Genomic DNA, 24,992 nt, shown 5'->3' with positions numbered 1-24,992 from the left:
GCTGAAATCTCATGTTTTCTTCAGCAGAGACATCTAACAAATGCTGCAGCCCTAGTCTGACGCCAGCACTTCTGTAAGCCAAAAAGCCCCACGTGCCACTGGTGCATTCCATAATGCTGTCGTGTTTCTTTCTAGCACCTCCCTTGGTACTGAAAGTTTTGGCATACACAAGAATTAACACGGCACTAACCATCTTTCAGAGATGGTTTTCTTCAGGATTAAATTTAATTAATTGACTACCTCTGATCTTACTCAGCAAAGCATCTCCAGAGCATCGGGAGGGCTGGAGCATTTGGACACATCGTTTGAGCTCAGCTTGCTGAGGTGATGCTGGACCCTTCCCCCAGCCTCCTGGCAATGCAGTTCCTCTGTCGGAGCTTTGCACATCGCATGTGGGCTGGATGATTGAAGATAAGGCTCCCTGCACAGAGGTTTTTGCTCAGGGAATGTTTTACTTGCAGTTGTCATAGCATAGTGGGTGTCTGGACAGGCGTGTTCATCTAAGCTTGAAATCTTCATGTGTTTAGTTGGTAACAAGCATGTGCCTTGTTTGCTCTGAAAAAAAATGTAGCAGAGGTGCTGCTGACTAAAATCTCCACAAGACACGTGGCTAAATCACACAGAAAGCTGTACCTCTTGGCCTTGTTCCCCGTCACAGAGGCATCCAATAAGCGGGGCAATGCACCTGGGTTACCAGAGTGTCTGGTTGTTGGTGACATCCCGCTTCCAAGAACCCAGGCACTCCCAGACGGATCTCTTATGCTATTTTAAGCCCAATATTCAATCCCTGTAGGTGGGAAAATGGACCACATCTGTTTGTATTTAAAAGTAAAGCAGAATTCACATCGGGGTGTGTCAATCAAGAATTTCTAAAAGAGACCAAAACAGCTCCAACCCCTCAAGAAAGGGATTGCAGTTTTGTTCCACCTGGCCAGGCAAGCAATATCTGTCCCTAAACTATGTGGCCTGTGAAAAACCATCACATTTGTCCATGCGGGTGGGATGGACAATCTCTGCTATAAGGCTATGAAGATGCAATAAAGCAGGGCCGCACAGTTTGTATGTTATTAGTTGCTTGGCTTGTCTTCTGCCAGTACAAGATCTGCAAAAGGTGATGAAAACTCATTGGGGCTGTATAAAGAACAAGGACTTGTAAAACACAGCTATTAATAACTTAATATCACCCAGGATGCTGTGCTCTTCTTTGGGGATGTACTAACACATATCTGCTAGTTGGAGACACTCTGTATCACTCCTCCAACTGTACAGAGCTCTTTAGAGTCGTCTCGTTAGCACCCTCTGCAGAGGACATGCATGTCCCCAGGTACACACACTACCTGCTTCCACACCACTCCCGCCAGTCTTCATCCAGCTGTTAGCAGCGCAGGCTTCCCCATCTCGTGTTTCATGTGGAAATCTCACCACCCTTCATGCCAGCAGTGAGGCGCGGGTGAGAGCTGCTGCAACCAAATGGCAAAGGGCACTTCATCTTTATTGGGGCCATCCAGTGCCAATTCACTCACAGCAGCTTAGTGCATTACGAAGAACCATCTGTCTAACCTGCCGCAGATTTAAGGCAATTTTAGCTACATTACTGTTATTGCCAAGACCTCTGGGCAAGAGAAATATTTATAAGTGCAGGCATGGGTAGGAAAGCTTAATGAAATCCCTGAGATAAATGCTTCAGTGTCCCGGAAAAGGAATAGCAGCAGTCAGCTTGTCTGGGTCCTTCTTTCCTTCTCAAATTTTTTCAGGTTTATGTTCACATTCATATAAATTAGGGATGGAAAGGAGCTCTAGGGTCACCTAGTTTGCCTCTTCAGCAATTGTTTTCCTCTAGTACAATGACTTCTTGGAAGTAGCCAGTGAGTATCAGCCTTACAAACTGTAAATGGGGCATTTACTGAAGATGAATAATGGTTTATTTTGCTAACAGACTGTTTAACTTAGAGTTTCTCAGGCTGGAAAAGAGCAGAGTGAGAGAATTCTATGCAGCTTTGTAGGTAACAGTTGTTGTAATGAAAACTGATCATAGGATCATGGGATAATTCAGGCTGGAAGGGTCACACCTTTTTCTTAAATAGAGGTGGAAATCAATCCAGTCCAGCCACAAAAGCACATTCTCATAGTGAGACAGGCTGTCGTGGTATCTCGTACCACTGAAAGACAAATAACAAGAGAAGCGATATTTTCAAAGAGCAAACATAACCCTTAATAACTAGAAATGGACTGGGACCAGAATACCCTATCCAAACGCCTCTGGGAGTGCAGGGAAAGCAGTGCCTGGATGAAAACTGAGAGGCTTGAGCCAGTCCCTGGTGCTAACATCTGCAGCTATGCAGGCTCAGATAATGGTGTGAGGATAATCACATTCATGCTGCAGGGTGTAATCTGAGCAGAGGTTGGTAAAGAAATGGGTTTTTTCTCCACATACTGGCACCGCACAACTGCAGGAGGCTGAGTACATTGCCAGGAACGAGATGTTATCATTGTGGATTGTCTATACTGTGGTAGTGCCCACAGTTTGCAGAGCTCTCTCCAAACCTCTCAGCAGACTGGAATAACTCACTCACGAGAAGTCTGCATGAAGGATGAACCTCAACAGCACAGTGGTCATGGTGGTGCTTGGTAGACCCCTGGGTTTGGCTGCTCTTTACTTAGCAAAGGTTGGATTTACATATCCGAGCCCACAGCAGGTCTGCCGGAACATTTTGAGGGCAAACCTAGAAGATACACTTGCTCTAAGCAGAGTAATATAGAGCCTGAGGTAGCACTTTCACTGGAGCGAGGCTTTCTTCCTAGCATCATTTGTTCTAAGAGGGAGGCAGGGCAGCTGTGATCCTCACCAGTGTAATATCTTCTTCAAGAAGCATATGTTAGCTGTTTTTCCCTGTTTTGTGCTTTCTGCTGATTGCTGTGGATGAGCAGTTCCTGCACACCCTTGTGCCTATATACAGCAGCCAAGCACAGGGTAAGATTTTTCATGCAATGTTACACAAACTCACCCTTGTTCTTATGAAAGACAGAGCTAGTTTGCAAATCCAAATTCCCCAAATTCAGGAGGGGAGTGTGAGATTGTCCATTTTGACTCCTATCTAACAAATTTTGCCTGCGCTTACTAAATTTCAGCATTGGGCTCCAACTTGCAATCAGGTTGCCATATTTAGCTGAGCTGCAGCAACTGTCTATCACGGTGGCAAACGCAAAGTTATGTTCTGCATCTCAGTGAGAGAAGATTAAGCAAAATAGCTTTGCCTTCTAGTTGGGACGGGCTAAGGGCAGGCACGTGGGCAGATGACAGGGGGAAGGCGATGTGCAGAAACCTGACTGTGAGTCTCTGTTGTTCTGGTTGCAAACAGAGTGATAATGTATGCTCCAGGCTGCCTGGAACGACTCCAGGTGCCTCATATGGTCTTGATTTTCCAGGGGAGGAGAAATCCCTGCCAAATCTGCACTGAGGTGTCTTGCCAAAAGCACAGTAGCTATTGCGGGACAGGAAAGCTCAAGTCCAGTAAAGTCCACTCATAAACTTTTAACTTGAGGCTGTTGGCAAGGTGCAAGCTGGAGCAGGGACAGGGGACGGAGGTGCAGCGATGCTGTAAAGCAGCGGGAAACCTCCTCGTTCTTTCAATCCCCCCAGGTTTGAGCGGGGCCAAGAGGACAGTTTCATTATGGAGATCGCCGACATCGCACCCCTGAGGAAGATGAGGATCCGGACGGACGGGAAGGGGACTCGCCCGCACTGGTTCCTGGAGAGGGTAAAGCAGTTCACACCGCGCGTCTCTTTGCAGCCTGCTTGTGCTCAAGCCTCTCAGCCCTTGAGAAAGAGGAGAAAGGTAGCAAGTGACTCGCTTTTATTAATTTTCTACATTTTTCCATGTGGTTTCTCACTTTTTTTACTTGCAGGAATTGAGTCAAAAAAGAAGTGAGCAAGGGCAAAAACTGTGCTGTAAAGCTTTGCCACAGTCTCTGCTGTTAGATTTCACTCTCCCTCCCTGCAAAAGACCCTTGGCTTGCCACCCAGGGCACCTGCAATATCTTCTGGTCCCTGGGATGTAGCCTCAGCTCTTGCAGACCCCTGCCGTGCCCTGACCCCATGGGAGAGTGGATCCCCCTCTGCCAGGCAGAGACAGTTAGCATGGGCATGGGCTGAGTGGGACATTGCTAAATAGTCCATCTTTTCAGGTGAAACATCACATCTCTCCCCTTCTCTTCTCCCTCTAGCACACGGGCAGTTTCCATTCTTTTCTTCATACACATAAGCTGTTTTTTCTTCTTGCATTTTGAATACAGCATACAAAACCGCTCCCACCGCTTCTGTTGATTGTATTTTTCCCTGGTGTCCTTTCTCACAAAAAAGCACATTGCTTGCCTTTATCCTTTCTACCAAACCACCAGCCCCAAGTAAACATCACTTATATTTGGACAGTAAAACGTAGTTTGCTTGTTATGGGTCACTATAATTACATTTCTAGGATGGAGATGGAGTGATGTGGTGATTCCACACCATCAGATGTCATTAAGGGAGGAACATCTCTTTGCCATGTTAATTTAGCATGCTTTTCTGGAGTAGATATCTTGCTGGATTTCTGTATCTTGACTTTTTTACGAGGAAAGGTTAAGACCCAATAGCTTAACCCATGGTCAGAAAGAATAGTGCAGGATTTTTTAGTGGGTCCTTCATCCTTTTCGACTAGTCTGAAGCTGTCTTTCATCTTCCCACAACTAATGTGTTTCTAAATACTGGTCCTAGGTGGCCACTAGTTTCCAGTGAAGTGATGAACTGTTCTTCACCTCCATTACCATGGGCTAAAAAGTGTTTCAGTGGTGCAGGACCTTTTTGTACTCGAGCATTTTCACTTTTAAGTTTCTTCTCAGCAACTCTTGTGCAGCTTTCCAAAGCATTAGACCAGCAGCATGTATCTTCTGAATACACGCCACAGAAACACAATTTTTCTCTCTGTGCCTAAAAAATAACTCAATCTGTTCTCTGATTTGATTCAGTCTTCTTGGTTGAACTCCCTTTGCCAGTTCCCCAGTACCTTCCCCTGAGTTTTATAAATCATATTAATAAAAAATGAAATCAAATAAAGCTTATCGATCCAGAGATACTCCAGATCTTGCAGTCATGAATTAGGAAAAGCTCAAAGACAAGGGGCAGTGGCGTCTTTCCTGGAAGGTAGCACCCTCATATGTTGCTGTTGCCAGCTCTGTCCAGTTATCCAGCCTGCGGGACTGTCCCACCCAAAGCTAGGCTTCCCTAGGAACTGAGCAAAACGGTCTCTGGTCTGGACCCAGGTGATGGATTTATGGCCCTCTTATAGCTCTACAGAAGCAACAGGCAGACCATGCATGTAACTATTTGAGACCAGGATTTTAGAAACTTTTGAAAATTGTGCCCATAGTTTCTATTTTTCTTAGAGAAATAGAACATGGGGGATCTTCTAGCTCCAGTGATAGCAGAGAACTTTATTTATTAGTTTTCTTTCACAACTTCCCCACAAAAGTAAACACAGTATTTGCATTCCCAGGCAGAGAGTGAGGACAGGAGTGCTCTGGAAGAGGGGAGGAAGGATTTGTGTTCTCTGATTTGTATTCCAGCCTTGAAAACTTATGTAGCCTGGTGTGACATGAAAACTGATCTGAGCCCATTTCCATTTCTGTCAAAAGTGCATATTAAAACTGCATAATGAAATACTTGTGGGGGTAGTGCTAAACTCTCAGACAGATGGTTCACAGTTAGTTCTAACTAGCACAGTGAAATGAGAAGCTAGATTAAGTCATCAACCCCGTAATTAACCATTTGTTGCTCCATTTGTCTACAGGATATTCTCAGTTTCCTTGTTCTATTAAAATAACAATAAATGATCTTTTTAATTCTCTTTGGGTTTTTTTGTAAACTGTTAGTGGTCATAATTTATACTGCGTTTAGTTTACCAGAAATAGTAGTGCGTAAATACTAATTAAAATGCATGAATTACCAATGACGTTGTGCACAGCCAAAGGATTCAATTTACAAGCAAAGAGTAGTCTTTTTATTTTCTTTCTGTCTTGATAAAATACATCGAAATTTCATTCAGAATCTCAGCAAAGTAATGAACCTGCTGCCAAAGATTCAAACTGCACCAAAAGTGGCAAGGAGATTTAAACACTAATCCTTAATCCTCTAGAGGGAATAGAATTTGATTAGTGATGTGCTGGGCCAGAATGAATATTATTGATTATTGCTATGCACAGAAAGACGTACTGAAAACTCTCTAAAGCGGAGTGACACTTTCTGATCTTGCCACTGCTGCAGAGACATAGAGTTTGGATATTTTCCTCTGACCTAATGCTGAATCTCATGGTCTTCCACATCGAGTTACCACGACACTGCCCTCTGTTTCTGAAAAATCAGGGAATAGAATCGTGGAATCATAGAATCACAGAATGGTTTGGGTGGGAAGGGACCTTGGAGGCCATCTAGTCCAATCGGACATCATCAACCAGACCAGGCTGCTCAGAGCCCCGTCCAATCTGGCCTTGGATGTTTCCAGGGATGGGGCATTGACCACCTCTCTGGGCAACCTGGGCGAGGGCTTCACCACATTCATCATAAAAAATTTGTGACTACTAATTAGAAAACTTCTCCAAACGCATGGTTTGGAAACCTCCTCCTGCTGTAGCTGGTTCCTCAGTCCACATTGTGATTTCACCTGCTGCCCAGTGCCTTAGATACGAAATTGAAAAGCTAGAAATGAGAAGCGATGAGAGCTCTCTGAGTGGAATAACAGGACTTGTGAGACTGTTCAATTCTGCAGAGCTGCTTCCCTCAGAATTTTAATGTAACTTTGTGCTGTCAAAGCCAGGCAGATAAGAAGCTGTCTTAATGAAGCACTAATTGCATTCCATTCAAACGTCACAAATAATCCCAAATGTGGGACTCGATCTTTATTCAGTTCTTCCTTTATAAAAAGGAGATTAAGATAATTTGAGACTGTTCATTATATGGCTGAAGCTGACTGTTGTTCTTTGCAACAGAGCAAAATCTTTTTGTTTTACAATCAGAGGATTCTGCTTTTAAGCGAAGACTAATGACATGCAACAGAACCATAAAACTGTGCAGTTGAGTCTTTAAAGATGAAATCCAGGACCCATATATTTTGGTGTTTGTGGTGTGTGAGCCACTGTGGAGAGTATTTTACACTGCAGCTGGGAGAAGGTTGGATTGAGGTAAATCAAACGATCAGACGTGTCGAACTTCCTGTTACAAGATACACTGCACTATTAACTTCAAGCTGCTGTTTTAAAGTTACTGTCAGCTATGATATTTGCTGAAATACAAGGCAAACTATCAACATTTTATTTATACACACAGCTTTTGCTTTCTTTTCCTTTTTTTTACAGGAGTTCTAGAGACCAGTTAAAAACCATGCATAATTAGTGATAACTTTCGAGCTTAAAAGCACGCAAGATGTCCATAGCAAGTTCTAGTTATCCTAAATAATAGTTCAGATGCAATGTAAAGCAGCAGTCTCATTGACAACTCGTAGCTAATTTTTTTGAGAAGAACAGACAGAAAATACAAATAGTCTCAGCTCAGCTCCCTGGGATTACTGTCTTGACCCTAATGGTTGACATTAAAATCCTGCATCATAGTGTGTGTGTGCAACACCCACAAACATCTCCTTGTAGGATGGGATTCATTCTCTACTATTTTAGTCGTTGTAAAAGCTACTTTCAGCTTTCACCTCTTCTACCAATTTAAGCCTCCTCTCTAGTCAGCAGAGAGGTAGATCTGAGAGAGGGAGAGATGCTCTGAATGGCCATTTACCTGACCCCATCTTGGGTGGGGTGTGTTGCTTCCATGGTGGCACCCGTCTCCAACGGTTTACCTGAAGAAAACATTCAGAAGAATATACAGAAGAATACAGAAGAAAACATTCATCCTGGGTGAGGGGCTGGGCGTGCAAAGAGAGGGCATTCTGCTACGGCGCTTTTAATAGCCAGACAGTTTTTCCCAGACAGCGTCTGGAGCATTGGGCATGGGCTAGTTATCTGTGAAAGGTCCGACCTCGCTGTCTGCGAGTGCACTCCAGCTGGCAACTCTAATCTCATTCTAACCCCTGAAGCTGTCCTGGCATTTCCCTGCGAGCTGTGCTCAGGGCATTTTGCTACGAACAGTGTCGCTGTCATTCCCAAGCAGGGCAGAGGTAGAGCTGGCTGAACATTTTCCAGCAAAGAGTTTATGCACAAAGGGGGAAAAAAAAGAGGCATTTTCAGTCAACCTCAGGTTATCCACGACTCAAATTTGCAAATTTTGGCCAAAGAAAAATTTCTAGGTTGGAATCCTAAGAGGATGTAGACGTTGTTCACGCATCCTTGAGAAAGGCAGGCTTCCTTCTGGTCTGCGCACCAGCAGAGAAGGCACCAGCTTGGGTGGTGGAGACCTGATTTCTGCGTGGTTCAAAGCAAGGGTTTGATTCAACTGCTCTTGACTCACAAAGCAGTTTTTTGACCACAAAGTAGCAGTATCACTGGCTGTGACCAAGCAGCTCTTTAGAAAAAGTGGGACAGCTTCAACAGCACAAAATGTCCTGTACCTCTGGGATGAAGGTGGTGTGCTACAGATCCCAGTTTGGCATCAGGCAAAGAGAAAACCCCCGATGAGTGTCCCACCCACCCATTGCGTACAATGCGCAAATAGCATGGCTACTGCTTCAGCTTCAGTGTAGCTACTGACCTTTTCAAAATCATTTTTTTATAACCTGGAGCAATGTTCTTTTTCTGAATTGCTAAAGGCTCCAGCAAAGCTTGGCTGGGGTCAACAGAAGGCCATGAACTGGGACACATGCAGTTTGAGGACAGAATATGAGCACTTTTTATCTCCAGATAAGTCTTAAAAGTTTCTTAGGCTGATATATAAGTGCAGCAGAAGGTCACTAAGATAGTCAAGGGGCTGAAGCATACGGCATATTAGGAAAGGCTGAGGTAAATGGAGTTTTTAAGTCTTGAGAAGAAAAGACTGTGGGGGAATCTAATTACAGTCTTCTGCTGCTTAGAGAGAGGTTACAGAGACCATTGATCCAGGCTCTTCTCAGCGGTGGACAGTGAAAAGGCACGAGGCAATGGGCACAAGTTGCAACAAGGAAAATCCCGATCGGATATAAGTAAAAAAAATCTTCCCAATGAGAGTGATGCAGCCCCGGGATAGGGGCCCAGAGTGCTGGTGGAATCCCCACCCTTGAAGATTTGCAAAACTCAGTTAGACACAGCAGCTAGTCCTGCTTGGAGCAGGAGGTGGGACTAGACACCTCCAGGTGTCCTTTTAACTGAATATTTTCCATGACTCCATGATTTGTTTCTTCTTCGCATCCTGTCACACTTCTCTGATGCTTGAGTGCTCGTGTTTCCATGGCCTTAGCAGAGATATACCTTGCAAGACACTGTTTGCTGATGCACTGCTGCGCTCAGGTATGATCTCTGTTTCTGTTAAAAGGTAACACAAATGGTAATTCGCAACCCTGTCCCCTTCCTCCCTGCCAGCTTCCCAATTTAATGAGAATTTACTGCTAGGTTTTTGCTGTAGGCAAGTGTAATGCCTTTCTCCCAGTGGAAGCAGAAGCCCAGGGAGGTTGTGGAGTCTCCTTCTCTGGAGATATTCAAGCCCCACCTGGACACGGTCCTGTGCAGCCTGCTGTGGGTGACCCTGCTTCGGCAGGAGGGGTTGGACTGGGTGACCCACAGAGGGCCCTTCCAACCCCGACCATTCTGTGATTCTGTGATTCTGTGATGCTTCACCGAGACCACATGGCACAGGACCCATAAAGGTGGGTATTTTATTAGGCAATTGCTGGAGTAGCTCACTGGCTTGTTCAAAACAGGTTCCTGTTCTGTTCTTATCACCACAGCATCTGAGCTCCTTCCCGTGACACATTAGACAGCGTGACTAATATCTGTTGCATACTGTTTGTTCTGTCACCTTTTCCCAGAGGAAGAAGTGTGTGAAACACTAAGTTTTGCTGGCCTAATTTTAGTTTTTGCATTGCTTTAACTTGTTTGGCTTTGGTTCGCGTATCTGTACAATGATTGCTGTGTGTTTGCACAGAGGAGGCAGGCGAAAGGAAGATACTGTGTACTTCAAGGGGAGGTAGTGAGGTTTTTAATAACTCTCTGTTACTTCGTCTTTGGAGTGAATTCCAGACTGGCTTCCACAAAAGGTCTGACTCTCTTAGAAATGAGCTTTGTCTATAACTTTTGTCAGAGGAGTAAATTTCTTCCTATGCTTTACCCCATGCATGAAAATGTCCAATATTATGAAGACCATTTCTCAGGACAAGTCACCACAGCACGTGTTTTCCATGGGAGAGAGCTCCATTGATCCTAGCAGAGCTCAGTACGGGTTTTGAAGCTATGACCAAGTTCTAGCCATGTCCTTCCACACTGTGCACTTTATAAGTTTAATCTTTACCATCTTTCAAATGGTAGCTGAAGTATAGCTGAAGTTTTTTCCCTTATTTTGGCTCTTCACAGATAATCCTGAAGAACCTGACCAATCAAGAAGTGGCCACATTTACCTATGGTGAATGGCTGTCAAAGCTGAAAAACGCCAAGGGAAGTCTTGTGTGTGAGATGCCGGCTATCATAAATGATGAGCAGATGATGGAGGACACGACATACACTCTTCAGGTTAAAACCAGTGATGTTGGAGGTACGTCCATGGTGGATATTTTGTGACATTTCTAGTATGATTTTTGATTTTTAGCAGTGGAAAATATCTCCTGCTCAATTTGAAATTATGTTAAAGAAAGCATAATTTAGCCGTTCCTATGCTGGAACACCGCCATTTTGGCTGGTTGCTCATCATGACAGTGCTATTCTGTGGGATTCATCCTCAGCTGAGCTCTGGGCTTAAAATATATAGACACAAGGCCTAGACTGGACTGCTCTCTGCTTCCTCTGAAGATGCTGTAGGAGAAGCTGTCGCCAGACCGTGTTGCAATGGTCAGGTGCCCCTTTTTATTTTTGGTCAGGCCAGATCCTTCCACGTTGGATGGAAAAAAAGGCTACAGTCAACACTGGTGGGCTTCAGGTTTTCTTTCAGGCCTATCTGTTTTGCCCAAAGAAGACAGCAATAATTAATCCTCCTTTTTAAAGTGTTATCAGACCATTTCCCCTCAGGACATGAAAAACCATCACTACAGGCACACCAGACAGAAGAGGTGGAACAAAGCAGAAAGCAAGCTGCAGAGCTTTGAGAGCCAAGAAATGGGATTTCTATGTCGTTTCCTGGGATAACTGCCTGTTTTAATGAGAACTTCTGTCAGGCTGTTGAATGAAAGCTGCAACCATGTACAACACGTCTCGTGCCAAGATGGGGCAGGCTAGACATCATCTTGCAGGCACCTTGTTTGAAAGGTTGAGTGTTAAAGGGGATTCTGCCACACCAGCTCACATAATCACCTCCAGATCTCTGCCTTGCCTTGCCTCGCCTCGCCTTGCCTCGCCTCGCCTGCCTTGCCTCCCTCGCCTCGCCTCGCCTCGCCTCGCCTCGCCTCGCCTCGCCTCGCCTCGCCTCGCCTCGCCTCGCCTCGCCTCGCCTCGCCTCCCCTTCCCTTCCCTTCCCTTCCCTTCCCTTCCCTTCCCTTCCCTTCCCTTCCCTTCCCTTCCCTTCCCTTCCCTTCCCTTCCCTTCCCTTCCCTTCCCTTCCCTTCCCTTCCCTTCCCTTCCCTTCCCTTCCCTTCCCTTCCCTTCCCTTCCCTTCCCTTCCCTTCCCTTCCCTTCCCTTCCCTTCCCTTCCCTTCCCTTCCCTTCCCTTCCCTTCCCTCTATTTTATCTGGATTTAACTGTGGTAATTTATGCAGCTTGTGAGGTTTTATCTGGGAATATCTGAATTCCCCTGGCAGAGCGTCTTCAAGCCACCTCGCCATTTTTTAGCTATCATCTGCTCTGCCTGCTGCTTATCTGAAAAGCATGTAGTGAAATACAAAAAACAAAAGAGAGGAAGATTGGTTTACGTATCTGGCAATCCATCCAGTATAACAGTAGATCTTTCTATGACGTTTTTTGTGAAATCCAGCCCTAACTCACGAAGGCGGTGGAAATAGAAATGAGAGGAGAATAGAAGATGACAGCAACAGCAGATAGATCTGCCCTTCCCATTGAATGAAGGATGACGGGTATTAATGATGAAACGTTTTATTTCATTATGAATAGCGACAACCAGTAGGGAAGAGCAGATTACAGAGAGGTTTCAGAGAGTGTGTTTATAATTCGATCACACAGCGCACTGACATAATGCTGAACTTCATCCAGTCTATCTAAAGAGGGTACAAGTCATGAACCAGCTCCCCTCTTTGATCATTAGTTATTCCACAATTACTCCTGGTTGGACCAATTCAGGAAGAAAGACACTTCATCCTTGAAGGTTTGTTTAAACATGTTATATCATCTCCTGCCACACTGACATTGTCTAGAGACAGCAATGCTCCACAATGAAGAGGTTCAGATATGTTTATTTCTAGGTATAAAGTTTTTCTCTGCAATAGCTTGCAACTTTCCACTGCATTGGAGGCATTGAGAAAAAAAAAGAAAATGAAAAAAAAAAAGAAAATCCATCTTAGTTATTTGTCCCTCTCCAAAAAATTATACTTCTGGTCTTAGTTCCTTCTAGTCTAGACTGTCTCTGGTCAATTCATCTGGGAGAGGAGTCTTATTCAGTGGTCTGGATCATCCTCTGCAGCGTCTCTGCCACTCTCTTTTCATCAGATTCAGACAGAGCCAGCACTTTCAAGTTAGGCTAGATGCCTAAAGTTAAGGAAAATGAATGCCACAAGAAATGCCCTGCAGTGAACTGGAAAGCATCAGCCACTTTCCTCCCCACGATACACACACACACACTTAACGGTCCTGTTTTACGTTTTCCTCAGCGAAGCCTTTGTGTCACAGTCTGGCTTTCCAGAAGTCATTCAGCTTGGGTGATGGTGTAACACACAGAGGTTGCATCAGGGAAAGATTCCTCTTTCGCAAAGGTCAAATCCAGAGGCCACCAGAAGTACCTCAGATGTCAGCTCTCAGACTACACACAGATAAGGCGAGAAGAGGTTGTTACGGCAGACACATCCCAAGGCAGATGGGTAATCTTTGCTTAGAAACAAGACCTTGATTTACTTTTGATCTCATCAGAGAAGTAACTCACGATCTCATTTGCTTCAAGATCTGACTCACTGACACAGCTGCAATAGAACCAGACAACCTGATGGCTCTTTCTGTGGCACACAGAACAGTCCTTGCCTGTTAATCTGGTTTTACACAGACTTTCTGTATTCTATATGCAGACATCATATACGTACTAGTGCAATAAAGGTGGAGAAAGAGTAAATAATGATTTCTCATTTTCCAAGCATTAATGAAGCAGCAGATTTTTATCTTTACAGTTATTAATTAGCGTTTTGTCAGCTCAGCTACAGCACACAAATTAAAAAATTTAGAGCAGTCAGTGTCAGTTCCTAGTGCCCTGTTCATGTCTCTGTTAAGTCAAAAGGAGGACATTATGTGGCCTCAGAAAGTTGTGATTCAAGCCCACAGTTTGTTTAAAAATGATGCAGCTGCTCAAAAAGAATCAGAAAATCATAGGCACTTTGATTAGCAGGGGGCTCTGAAGGTTATTTCATCCAGCTTCCTGCTCAGAGAACTATTGCCAGCACTAGTTCAATTCAGCTAAGACTCTGCCCAGCTGAATCATGGACATCTTCAGGGGTGGTGATGCCACCAGTTCCCCAGGCACGTAGTCCAGACCTGTACCATTTTCCTAAGAAATATTTTTTTTCCTGATGCCCAATCTGAACCTTTCCAGCAATTTGAGGCTGTGTCTGCTTGGAGTATAGTCTAATATCTCCACAGCACACGACCCTATCATCTTTATCACTGTCCCTCTGCATGGTCAAAGGGCTCTTTTTCACCTGCCCCAGCTCATGTCCCTTGGCCCAGGGACCCAAACTGGCACCATCGTGTAAGTATGGGCTCCTCAGTGCTGAGCAGAGGGGATAAGAGCTTCCCTTCAGCCCTTGGCCAAGCTCCTCGTGATGTAGCCAAATACATGGTTTCTATTGAACACTGAGAACTTGCTGTTAGCTCAGATTCAACCTGAATATAAATGTTTCTGTTATAATCTCTGGGTCTTCTTCAACTCTCCAGCTTGTACATGTGCAGGCTGTTTTCCACCCTAGGTACAGAACGTTGCATTTCTCCTTGCTGAATCACAGATTCACAGAATGTTAGGGGTTGGAAGGGACCACTGTGGGTCATCTAGTCCGACCCCCCTGCTGAAGCAGGGTCACCTAGAGCAGGCTGCACAGGACCTTGTCCAGGCGGGTCTTGAATATCTCCAGAGAAGGAGAACTTCATGAGATTTCTGCTTGCCCAGACCTCAATTTTCTTAAGGCCCATCTGGGTTGGAATTTTGCCATTCAGCACGCCAGTCACTCCCCCAAATATGACGTTATCCAGAAATCTGCTGAGGATGCACTCTGTTATTGTTTCGTGTCATGATGACAAAGCTCAGTGCTGCAGACCCCAGTATCTACCCATGAGCTATTGCACTCATTGCCAGTTAAGGCTTTCTGCAACCACTGTACCTTCATCTCTTCATTTGTCAAATTTGTTACATTTCCTAAATGTGCCTGACTCTTTCCTGGAATTAACAACAACAACAAAAAAACCCCAGAGAGACCCAAATAGGTGAAATGTACATTGATTCAGCAATTTTTGTTCTTTTCTTTCCCATCTGCTAATTGCTTGTGAGGGAAATGTCACGGCATGAGACCTCCATAAGCTTCTTCCTGCTGGGAAGGCTTTGCTAGGAAACAGTTGGTTCTGTGCTTTTTGAGACCTTGCATTAATTGGGAGCCTGCTCCTTGTAAGGAAATGGACTTTAGTTTGCTTTGTTCCCCACCTCAGTGAGCTTTAGGGTCTTAAAAGTTACTGCCAGATGAACTGCCTGAATCCCTGATGCTTTCTCTTCCTCCTTAAGTCCTTCCCAGGGAACTGCTGAAAACTAACCCAAATTTAACATAGGCAATTTTTCACGTGGACACCAAATATTGCTTTGCCTTTTCTCCTTATGGCTCTTTTTCTCCTCTTTTTTTCCTTCTTTTAACGTTTTTCAGTCCTTCTTTAAGAACAGTTGTGATTTCTTCCTGATTTCTGTATTCACACAATTATCCCAAAGAATCGGTAACTTTCTCAAAAAGTTTCCAGTCCCCTCGATTTTGTCTTTGCATTGTGTTGCGAATGGAGCTGTGGGAAATGCTGTCTGTGTGGTCCAAAATGGATTTACGATCCTCTTGTGCAAGAAAAGGCTTGGCAGGCAGTTAGAGTTTTCATAGCTGGGCTATCTAACCAGGGGCAGCAGATTCTGAGTTTCTTTGTTAAGACAGATTTGGATTTGATGATCTCAATATCATTTTCCAAAATGTAAGGGCTTCGGTTCTGGCACAGCAATGAATGTCTGTCTATGTGGAATAAAAATTCTTTCTATGAATCTGCATTTTTATTGTGGCTTCAAAAATAAAAAAGAAATAATTTTGGTGAAATTTTAAATAGTACTAGGTCAAAGTGTTGTAGCACTTGCAGCTAAAATGTTCATAAGGTCACTGCAGGTGGTGGTTTGGCCTTGCACACTCCAAAAGTCAGGAAAATTGACAGGATGGCTGTTTTCTGGTGCAAAATACGAACAGTAATGGACATATGAAATTCAGTAACAGGTAATAAGATAATCTTCAATATTATTGTTTTCCTAACACATACATAAAAAGAGGTGGGAGCTGGTGGGACAAACTGTTGTGTGGGAAACTGGGACTTTTTCCATTAAATGCGGCATGCACAATATTTTGAGATACAGGAATATAGAGGGAAGAGCTATGGGAGGGGAAAGTGGGCCACAAGATGCTGTACTGGTTTTGTTGATGATCTGCTTTCAATTCCCTGTGCCTTATAACACAGGGAGAGCTGTATGAGACAAGCCACAGATGAAGTGTCCTGGCTGCCACAGGACAGCTAGGAGGAGGCTGTGGGACTGCAGAAGGAGACCACAGTGTGGAAAAGGAACTGTGGCCCAGAACAATGTGTACTAATAGTTTGTAGCTGGAAAAGTTAAAATATGTTCCTTGATGCTCTTTCATAGATTGCTGGATGTTGCTCAGTAAGTCATTTTACTTCCCAAGCCGCCTTGGAAAAACGGGAGTCACGACAGTGCCATGCTCTGCCAAGCGACGCGATGCACAGAGCTCCATCAAGAGCAGATGCTACTGCTTCCTATTGGTGCCACTGTCATCACCTAGCATGCAAAGGCAGAGCGTTCCAGCTGAATCTGGAGGGTGGGCTGGAGGGGTTGGCTTGTTTGCTACCATGGGGTGTCCTCTCTGCAGGATCCTGCACAAATTCACTGAAATTCTTTGGCTGTGCCCGGAGAAACCTGATTATCACTGCAGCCTCTTCCATCCTGCCTTTGCTGCCACCATCTCCATGCAATTGGGGGCTGGCTGTCAGCCCTGTATGGCAGGCTAGCTCATGACAGTTCGCCTTACTCTCTCCTTCCAGGAGCAGGCACCGATGCCAACGTGTCCTTGATCCTGTTTGGGGAGAATGGAGACAGCGGGACCCTGGCTCTGAAGGAGTCCAACAAGTCCAACAAGTTTGAGAGGAACCAGATGGACGAATTCAATTTCCCGGACATGCTGAGCTTGGGAGATCTCTGCAAAGTGCGGGTCTGGCATGACAACAAAGGTCAGGGCAGTGACCAGGGAGGGCGGGAGAGGTTGGGACAGTGTTTCCACTCGAGCAAAGGCAGACTCCCTGCCTGTCTAGACATACAGCCTTCTCACAGGAGACCATCTCCTCACATGCCGGTGTGATACCTCCTCTAATCGGTCCCTAGCTTCAGTCAGAACTTACAGCCACCGCTGCAGCACAGGTAATGATAGCTCCTCCAAAGCAAAGCCACCCAGCCTGTTATCCCAACACAGCGACTCTGTTAATGCAATACCTCTTTCACAGGCCATTAGGGCACTTTCCTGGCAATTTAATGCTGTCAGCCTGACACCAACACACGGGGTAATGCAGCCTGGCATAAAGCAGAGAGCTTTAGAAGACAGAAATAAAGATCTGTGTCTGTCTTTATTACGATCATTGCATCATACGATGAGTGTGCAGTGCCCTGCTGAGAGAGATTCTGACATTTCGCTGCTGCTGGACACCCTGACTGGTTTCACAGACAGCAGAGCAGCACTCGGTAGCACTGTCGAAGTCATTTGTGTTGTTAGTCAGGTACCAACGAGCATCTTGTAATACACGCGTCACTCACACTTCTGTGGTGACATCTCATCACATCTCAACCTCATCTGAAAGAGATGCTCTTGCATTAACTACAACTTACTCGCTAAAGGCAGGCCCTTGCTGCAGCCCAAAGGTGAAGCTTAGCAGTTCCCATAGACCCAGCTGTATCAGTATTCACAAGGCGGTTTGGGCAATAATCTTTACTGAAGTCCTGGGAGGAAAGGCAAACGGACTGCCTAGTCGCTACCTGGTTGTACTGAGGCAGCTGGTTTACGGCCGGGCTGGGGTGATGTGTCAGTATGGGCTCGTCCCGGCCATCGTCTGCTTGACTTCTCCAAGTTGTGGCAGATAGGGAAGGCTGCATCGCGTGCAATGTTAATAAAAGATGTTACCTCTGGATCAGACTCTCCCACTAGAAGTTTGCCACCTTACTGTTATTAAAAAGAAAAAAAAGAAAGAAATCTTATAATCTTATTTTAAGCCCTTTCTGTTGTGAAATATGGGAAATATTATGGTCCATCTAACCTGGCTTCATGGTTGTTTCTTCCCAGCCATTGCAAGCTTTAGGCTTATATTTATCACTCCCACAACACAGGACAATGTAGTTATTTAAGCTCTGTAACATCATGTTATATAGCCAGCACTGAATGCAGTAACGGAGCTGCTTTCACCTGATTTTAGCTGACAAAACACTTATTCCTTGAATCTGCAGTTTAGATGCAGAAACAGAAAGGGCTACCAAAATACCCACTAGACTGTCAGCATAGCAAACAGGCGTATCTGCAGTTGCAAGGACGGTTTGGGTGTCCTTCAGAGAGCAGCAAGAAATCAACATAGACTTGCAGGTTCATTTTCAGATAGATTACTAGCTAAAATGTCTACAAAAGGAACATTTTCCTCAAGAGGTGTTGTGGCTCCCTGGTGATCAGTCATGCTAACAGAAGGAAACACATCCACCAGATCAGAGCTGATCCTTAGGGCTCAGGCATGCAAACAGGTTGGGATGTAGAAAGACAAGAAACGTGTCAGACTGAGGGTCTGCTGAGCCCAACAGCTGTGTCCAACAGCAGCATCATTGGGTGCCTGAGGAAGAAGATGAACTGAGTGAGCGTGTGTAATCCTTCCCCAGTCCTCTGCCTCTTTAGTATGTGTAGCTCAGGGCATCTCCTGGATATCGTTTTTGTCCATTAAGGAACTTTTAGTGAGTTTTCTCATTCAAGTGCTTGTCCAGACTCTCCAGGAGACATTTAGCACTCGCTGCAACCTGTGGCAATGAGTCCCGCGGTTCTGTTCCCTGCTGCTTGAGAAGAGAACCCTGTTGCACAGGCAGTTTTACTGCCTTTTTATTCTTGCACAGGTGATCACGTTTCACCTTCTCTGTACCGCTGGTGACGTTGTTGATAGGGACTGGGGATTTACCACATTGCAGCTGAGCTATGGTTGTCTCTATCTGCATGCTCTTGGTTAGTGGCAAAGAGAAGTAACAGAGTTTAGCCTTAGGCTAAGCAGTAAATAGGCTCAATTCATTTAAATTTGCTCTGGGCTAAGAGCATGCCCACAGATGGCCACTGCAAGTCAGCTAAAATAGTAAACCATGTGTCCAGAACCCGAAAAAAATACTTTGTATTTATGGAGGTAAATACATGTTGCAACCTCATATTCTCTTTCCTTATTTACCTCTTATCACTGTTTTTTATTTATGAAGGATAGTTAACAGGGCTTTCACCAGACCTAGCTGACTGCAGGGTTAAGCCTTGGGCAAATAACATGCTCAGGTTTCCTTCAGAAAAAAATGTACTTGTTTTTCCACCCAGAAAGAAGGACAACTGTAGTTTAAATCATAACATATGTTGTCTTCGTTGTTCTTGCATTAGTCATGTGGAAGGCATATCCTATCTAAAACTTCACACAGTGCAGCATGACAGTTTGTTGGGTGGGCAGAGTATCCATTACTCCTGGGATCCCAGGCTATAGCTGTCCTTTGCATATATGCCTGCTCTATATATAATTTATAGAATTTGGCTGTACCACTGGTTAGAAATTCCTGGCTCCGTTTTTTGGAAAGGAGTAGTAGGGTCAGGGGTTCAGGATCATGTGTGTTTTTTGTCAGATGCTTGGGGGACTTTGGGTATTAAACAAAAATGTGCTTGTATTTACCATTACTTTGAGGCATCAGATGTTGATCGTCCTTTGCTTAGGTTTTTTTTTGTTTGTTTTGGGGACAAAATGGTTCTTTGCCAATGGTCTGTGGAAGACTCAGCCTTATGCCATCCTACCCCATTGCTCCTCACATCCTGAATACTTGGAACATGTTTGATGTTCTTTTCCTGATTTTCTTAATAATCAGCCTCAACCACAGCATCAGCCTGTTTTGACTCACATTAGGTGCCTTTAGCACCTATGGGCTAGTGAGGGGAACTACTAACCATCACAAGGCTTCTTTATTCTTTCAAATGTCACCTGGTCCCAGCAACAAGTCAACCTACTAGCTCCATTTTCGAATAAAAAACATTTAAGTGGCTTGCCCAAGGTGTCTACTGCGCCATGAAGTCCAGCTGAGCATCTATTTCCATCAGTAAACTTTTGCTACAGTGGTTTTGCTCCCAGTTCACATCCCACTTTTGTTTATCATTTCACTGAAATTTGACTGCAGCAGGGTGTTCGGAGGTGGAGAGGTGGTAATTGCAATGGCAGACACTGTCAGAAGGTCATTAAATCACAGACACTGCATTTGCCTCCTCTGGAAAAGCATGTCAGTTTTATGGTCCCACTTCAATGCTTTTAAATGCCATTTTCCCCACAAAAACTGCTGAGTGGCACCTCTGTATGAGATATAAAGGAGGAACGAAGCCCCCAATTCCTCTGAATTCAGTAAAATTGTTTAGGGAGGAAGTCAGCGCTCATTTGAAAACAGACAGTTTAGAGACTGCATAACTGTAATTTCAAGAAACTTGTTCCTGATTTTTTCGAAGTTTAGAGCTCACCAGCAAAAGTCTGGTAACAATGAATTGCTGTGAATGAAATTTAGTTTTAAGTTTTGCTCCATGTCTTTTTATCTTGCCCCTGTTTGCTTTGAGATACTGATGTTCGACCTAATATGTTTAGACTCCCTGAGCAAATTTAATCTTTTCCAGACTCCTCATCTCCTGATCTCAGATAGACACTATGTATTTTCTCATATCTCAGTTCATTTGCGTCTACATTTATGCAAGATCAGTATCTGTAGGTCTGTAGAAATGCTGGCTTTCTAAATATAGAACTCAATTTTTTCTCTGGTTTAAAGACTAAATCACCATTCTGGAAGAATGGCTTAAAGTTTCTCAGTATCTCAGTAATGGAATTATTTCCCTAGAAAAAGCGCTTTTTTTCCTTTTTCTATTTTTTATTGCCTTTTTCTCCTTGCAACTAGGAGATACGGGAAATCTGGATTTAAATCCCTCATCTGCCTGAGTAGATTTGAACCCAGATGATAAGCAGCCTTTCTAAAGTCATTAATTTCAGCTTCTTGATTAGCTCAGCTGCCATCAGCCAAGGGAAGCCAGGAGGAGTCTAATTATGGTTAAACCAGACTTCTCTGACCTAATAAATGCTTATAAATATCTGCAGCGTGGGTGTCAGGAGGACAGGGCCAGACTCTTTCCAGTGGTGCCCAGCGACAGGGCAAGGGGCAACGGGCACAAACTGAAGCAGAGGAAGTTCCAGCTGAAGATGAGGAAGAACTTCTTCACTGTGAAGGTGATGGAGCCCTGGCCCAGGCTGCCCAGGGAGGTTGTGGAGTCTCCTTCTTTGAAGATATTCAAGACCTGCCTGGACGTGGTGCTATGCAACCTGCTGTAGGTGACCCTGCTTGGGCAGGAGGGTTAGACTAGATGACCCACAGAGGTCCCTTCCAACCCCTACCATTCTGTGATTCTGTGATTCTGTGATAATAGGAGCAAAGACAGAAGTAAATAACCAGGTTATGCAGCCCACCTTCTTCTATGCCTCAGCAGGGCCCTTCTCTCAATTACACCAACTGCTATGACATTGTCTGATTGAGTTTTAAATAGCCTAACTGCCACAGAGAATCCTTTTGTGTGGCTCTTCCAATAGGGACAGTCTCTTATTCCACTTTCCAGATCTGGACCCAAGTCAAAAAACATTACTATACCCTTGTTTTTCCTTTTCTTTCTGGGAAGGAACTACCTTTTTATGGAACAACATCTTGCATAAGATCTTAAATTGCCCAGGCCTTGAACTTGCAGCATGTGGCTTTCCCAGAAACATGTTTCTGCGGTTCACAGACAAGATTCCAAACCTTTTGGGCACTTGTAGGCCATAAATTATTAAAAGAAACCTAAAGGTCTACCTTTTTAGACCTGTATAAGGATTTGCCTAGCTATCAGACTTGAGAAGGGTTTTTCTAAGCCCTCTTCTCAGTGCTTGACTCTTGCCTCATAAATGCTGTTGATCTGTGGGGCAGAAGTGTACAATAGTTTCTGCTTTAAATAAAAAGTGAGAGGAAGAGAAGTAGATGTGTAAAACTGCCCAAGTAGAGGAGAGTTCATCATCCCCCCTGTTTTATTGATGGAGGAAGACAAAGTCAACTGCTGCATCTGTCTGGATGGATTGAGGTCAACACCTTAGACAAGACACAAATGGGCATGCGAGCTGTGCAGCATGCCAGCAACTGTGCCGTGGCTTCATAGTCCTTCAGATTGCCAAAATCTGGCTTCAGCCCCTCAGGAGACCCCAGTACCAACCTGCAGAGTGCTCCTCACGTGCCATGCACCGGTGTCTCTCTTCAGTGGTGGGTTTTTCCTTATGCTCAACAGTCCTGTCACAAAGATGTTCTACGGACATTACAGAGCAAGCCGAAGACATGGCAAAGATCTCACAGTCCAGAGATGACATAACATCGAAAAAAAAAAAAACAAACAAAAAAAGATGTGAGCAAATAAAACAGCAAACTTGGAGAGCAGGCAAAAACTTCAGTGTTGACCTTGTGCAGTCATTCATTTCTTCCCAGTCTCCTCTAACTGCAGAACCCTTCGCTACAGAGTAGAAGGAGCCCAAAAGGCCAGATATGGCTGTAAAATTATCAGTTCTGTAAAAGTTTCTCTTTTCTATAAACCTTGTTGCTCCTCTTGGGGACAAATTATCCTGCATCCTCGTTAAATGCTTTTGCATTAAATATGCCTCAATAAAACACGAAATATGCTTGAATTGCTAGAATATAATCTGAGAAACTGTTATATCTTCACTTTGAGCTGTTGAGTGGTCTTGCGCAGCAGTAGTTTATCTGTAAGATGTGAGGTTTTTTTTCTGTCTGAGAGTAAATTATGGGTGGTTTTGACCTGAGTAAAATCCTGGACTGAAGCAGTTGCATAGACAACGGGGGAGGGGGGCAGGGGACCTATTTTCTAAATCTTTCCCAAGTGTTAAGCTTTTGCTTTGTCAAAGGTTGTGAGAGGTTCTGCATTGCCTGTCTGCTCTAATGAGAGATGTTGTGGTGTGAACTAACACGATCCTAAAGGATAGATATACAAAATAGATCTATTTTTATTCTGCCAGTGGCTTGCTGAATGACCTTGAGTAAATCACATCCCCATACCTCATTTTCAATTATGTAAATTAGTGATAAAAATTATTCACCTTCATAAGTGTTTTGAGATGTACTGATGCAAAGTTGGATGTTATGATTTTAACACCGCACAATTAACGCTCCATTTCTAGCGATCCGATGTTACTATCAAAACTCCTACCATTTTCAGGGTGATGTCTCATGTGGTGGGGTTTAGGGATGGATGGTCATCTATCCATGCAGGGTGTAAATAACTTCAGAGGACACCAGATTGATGAACTGTCTTTGCAGTGGTCATTACTTTATGTTTCAGAAAATGTGAAAAGAAAAAAAAAATGCAATTAAGGAGCTGAGCAGCCCTATATGATGGTTGTGAATGGCTGGGCAACTGCAATTCTTCACTGGCCCTTGAGCAGTCAGTGTTCTGAACAGGACTCTTCTTCTATTCCTATCGGAACATAAGCACCAGTAATGACAACTTCTATCCTTGATCAGGCATCAACCATTTTCAAAATCAAACCAAAGAAGATCTGCTACAGATAGACAAAGGATAGAAAGGAAAATCAATTAATATGGTTTCAAAGAGTGGAGACAATTGAACTTCCATGGACATGTGTGCATCCAAGCTTGGATGTGGTTCTGCCAGCAGGGATTTGATCCCACCAGCTCCCACTTTGTAAGGAACAGTTAATATTTACTAGAGCAAGGTCAAGGACCAGTGCCTGGTGAGTGAGTGGTGAACCCACCAGACTCCGTTCATTCTCACTCTTTTTCTCCCATCCTCCCATGTTTCTAGCATGTATCAGAAAATCTTCATATTTTAGGGGTGAATACAGGCTAGAGCAAGTGGTGGCTGTTCCCATTAGGGGCTAAGGAAACTTCTGGTGCTGTAAATAGGGGTTTTAGTTAGATGAAGCAGTGACTTCATTATCTGTGTTACATCTACTACTTCTAAATTCAGACTTGATTGTGCTAATCACTGCAGAAACACATGACAAGGAGCTCACAATCCAACCTGTCTGTCCAATGTCAGGAAAGCACAGACTTTTAGCATCACCTGGGGAAAAGGCAAAATGGCCCTGTGGAGACCTTGCAGACGTACACAGAGGGTCCTTGCCCAGCATCACCCAGCTGACAGCTTAGGCCCTTTTGGAAAGGAGGATAAATAGGACAAATAGTTGCTCTTTTGGATAAGAACACTTGGGGAAGAGAATACATTTCCCTACATGACACTAAATTATACCACTGCCAGAGTCAAACAAGCAAAGTGATTCTGTTTTCCCCAGAGCTCTTCTCGTCCTCTAATTACATTTGAAATGTTGTGCACGCTATTGAAAATGTCACTTCCAGCTGCGTACCATTAAGTACCCTACATGGCACAGCCACGGGTTTTATTAGGGCAGGTTTGCTGCTGGGGATTTCAACGGCAGCAAAACTGGCCTGGAGTGAAGCGCTTTTTGTTACAAAGATCGAACATTTGTTATGGTGATAGGGGAACTTCTACAAAGGCACAGTGGTGGCCAAACCCTTTTAAAGACCAAGATAATCAAGCATAATCAAGCAGGAACTGCTCAAATATGTGCCATTTATTCCCTTCTTCCCCAAAGCCATAACGTAGACAAATGTAGTGGTCCTCATTTCTGCTGGGATCACTGTAGAAAAGCCCACGGTGCCCTCCAAGGCGTTTGTGCAGTTCATTTGTACCTGAGCCTTTGCTTTCCTGGTACTGTGGGTCAAGGTGCCAAAGGGGTACAAACAGATCTGCTCTGGCTCTTCTACAAGCACTGAAAGTTGAGTGATGGGCAGGTGTGGCTTTCATCAAAATCAGGATCCACCGCCCAACGGTATCCCGGGAAAAAGCTGATGAGCCATCGCTGAAGAGATCTTCCAGTTTCTCTTGCACAACCAGGCTGTGTGAGCAGTGGGCAGGACCTAGGAAGGTCCTTCCACCCTGCTACATCCACACGACTTTTTTGGCTCCTCTTCCTCCTTCACTGATGCCCACTCCATAAACCAGCTTGCACTGAGGATTTGGTGCCTCCAGGCTTACATCCATATGGGGTGTATTTTCCTTTCCTGTACTTTCTTAGGTGCTGTAAAGTCTCTGAGCCCATTA

General features: G+C 44.4%; 1 protein-coding gene across 1 annotated transcript in view; it reads left to right on the top strand.

The window, feature by feature from the left end:
* LOXHD1 (lipoxygenase homology PLAT domains 1) overlaps positions 1-24,992 on the top strand; it is a 75,838-nt gene that overhangs the window by 41,211 nt on the left and 9,635 nt on the right. The window contains exons 19-21 of the mRNA XM_075411096.1: positions 3,641-3,758; positions 10,513-10,690; positions 16,579-16,764. Coding sequence (XP_075267211.1) covers positions 3,641-3,758; positions 10,513-10,690; positions 16,579-16,764 — 482 coding nt within the window. The remainder of the gene's footprint in view (positions 1-3,640; positions 3,759-10,512; positions 10,691-16,578; positions 16,765-24,992) is intronic.

This window comes from Opisthocomus hoazin, chromosome Z (assembly GCF_030867145.1).
Source record: "Opisthocomus hoazin isolate bOpiHoa1 chromosome Z, bOpiHoa1.hap1, whole genome shotgun sequence".
Taxonomy (NCBI): Eukaryota; Metazoa; Chordata; class Aves; order Opisthocomiformes; family Opisthocomidae; genus Opisthocomus; species Opisthocomus hoazin.
This window is presented reverse-complemented; position numbering and strand designations above follow the sequence as displayed.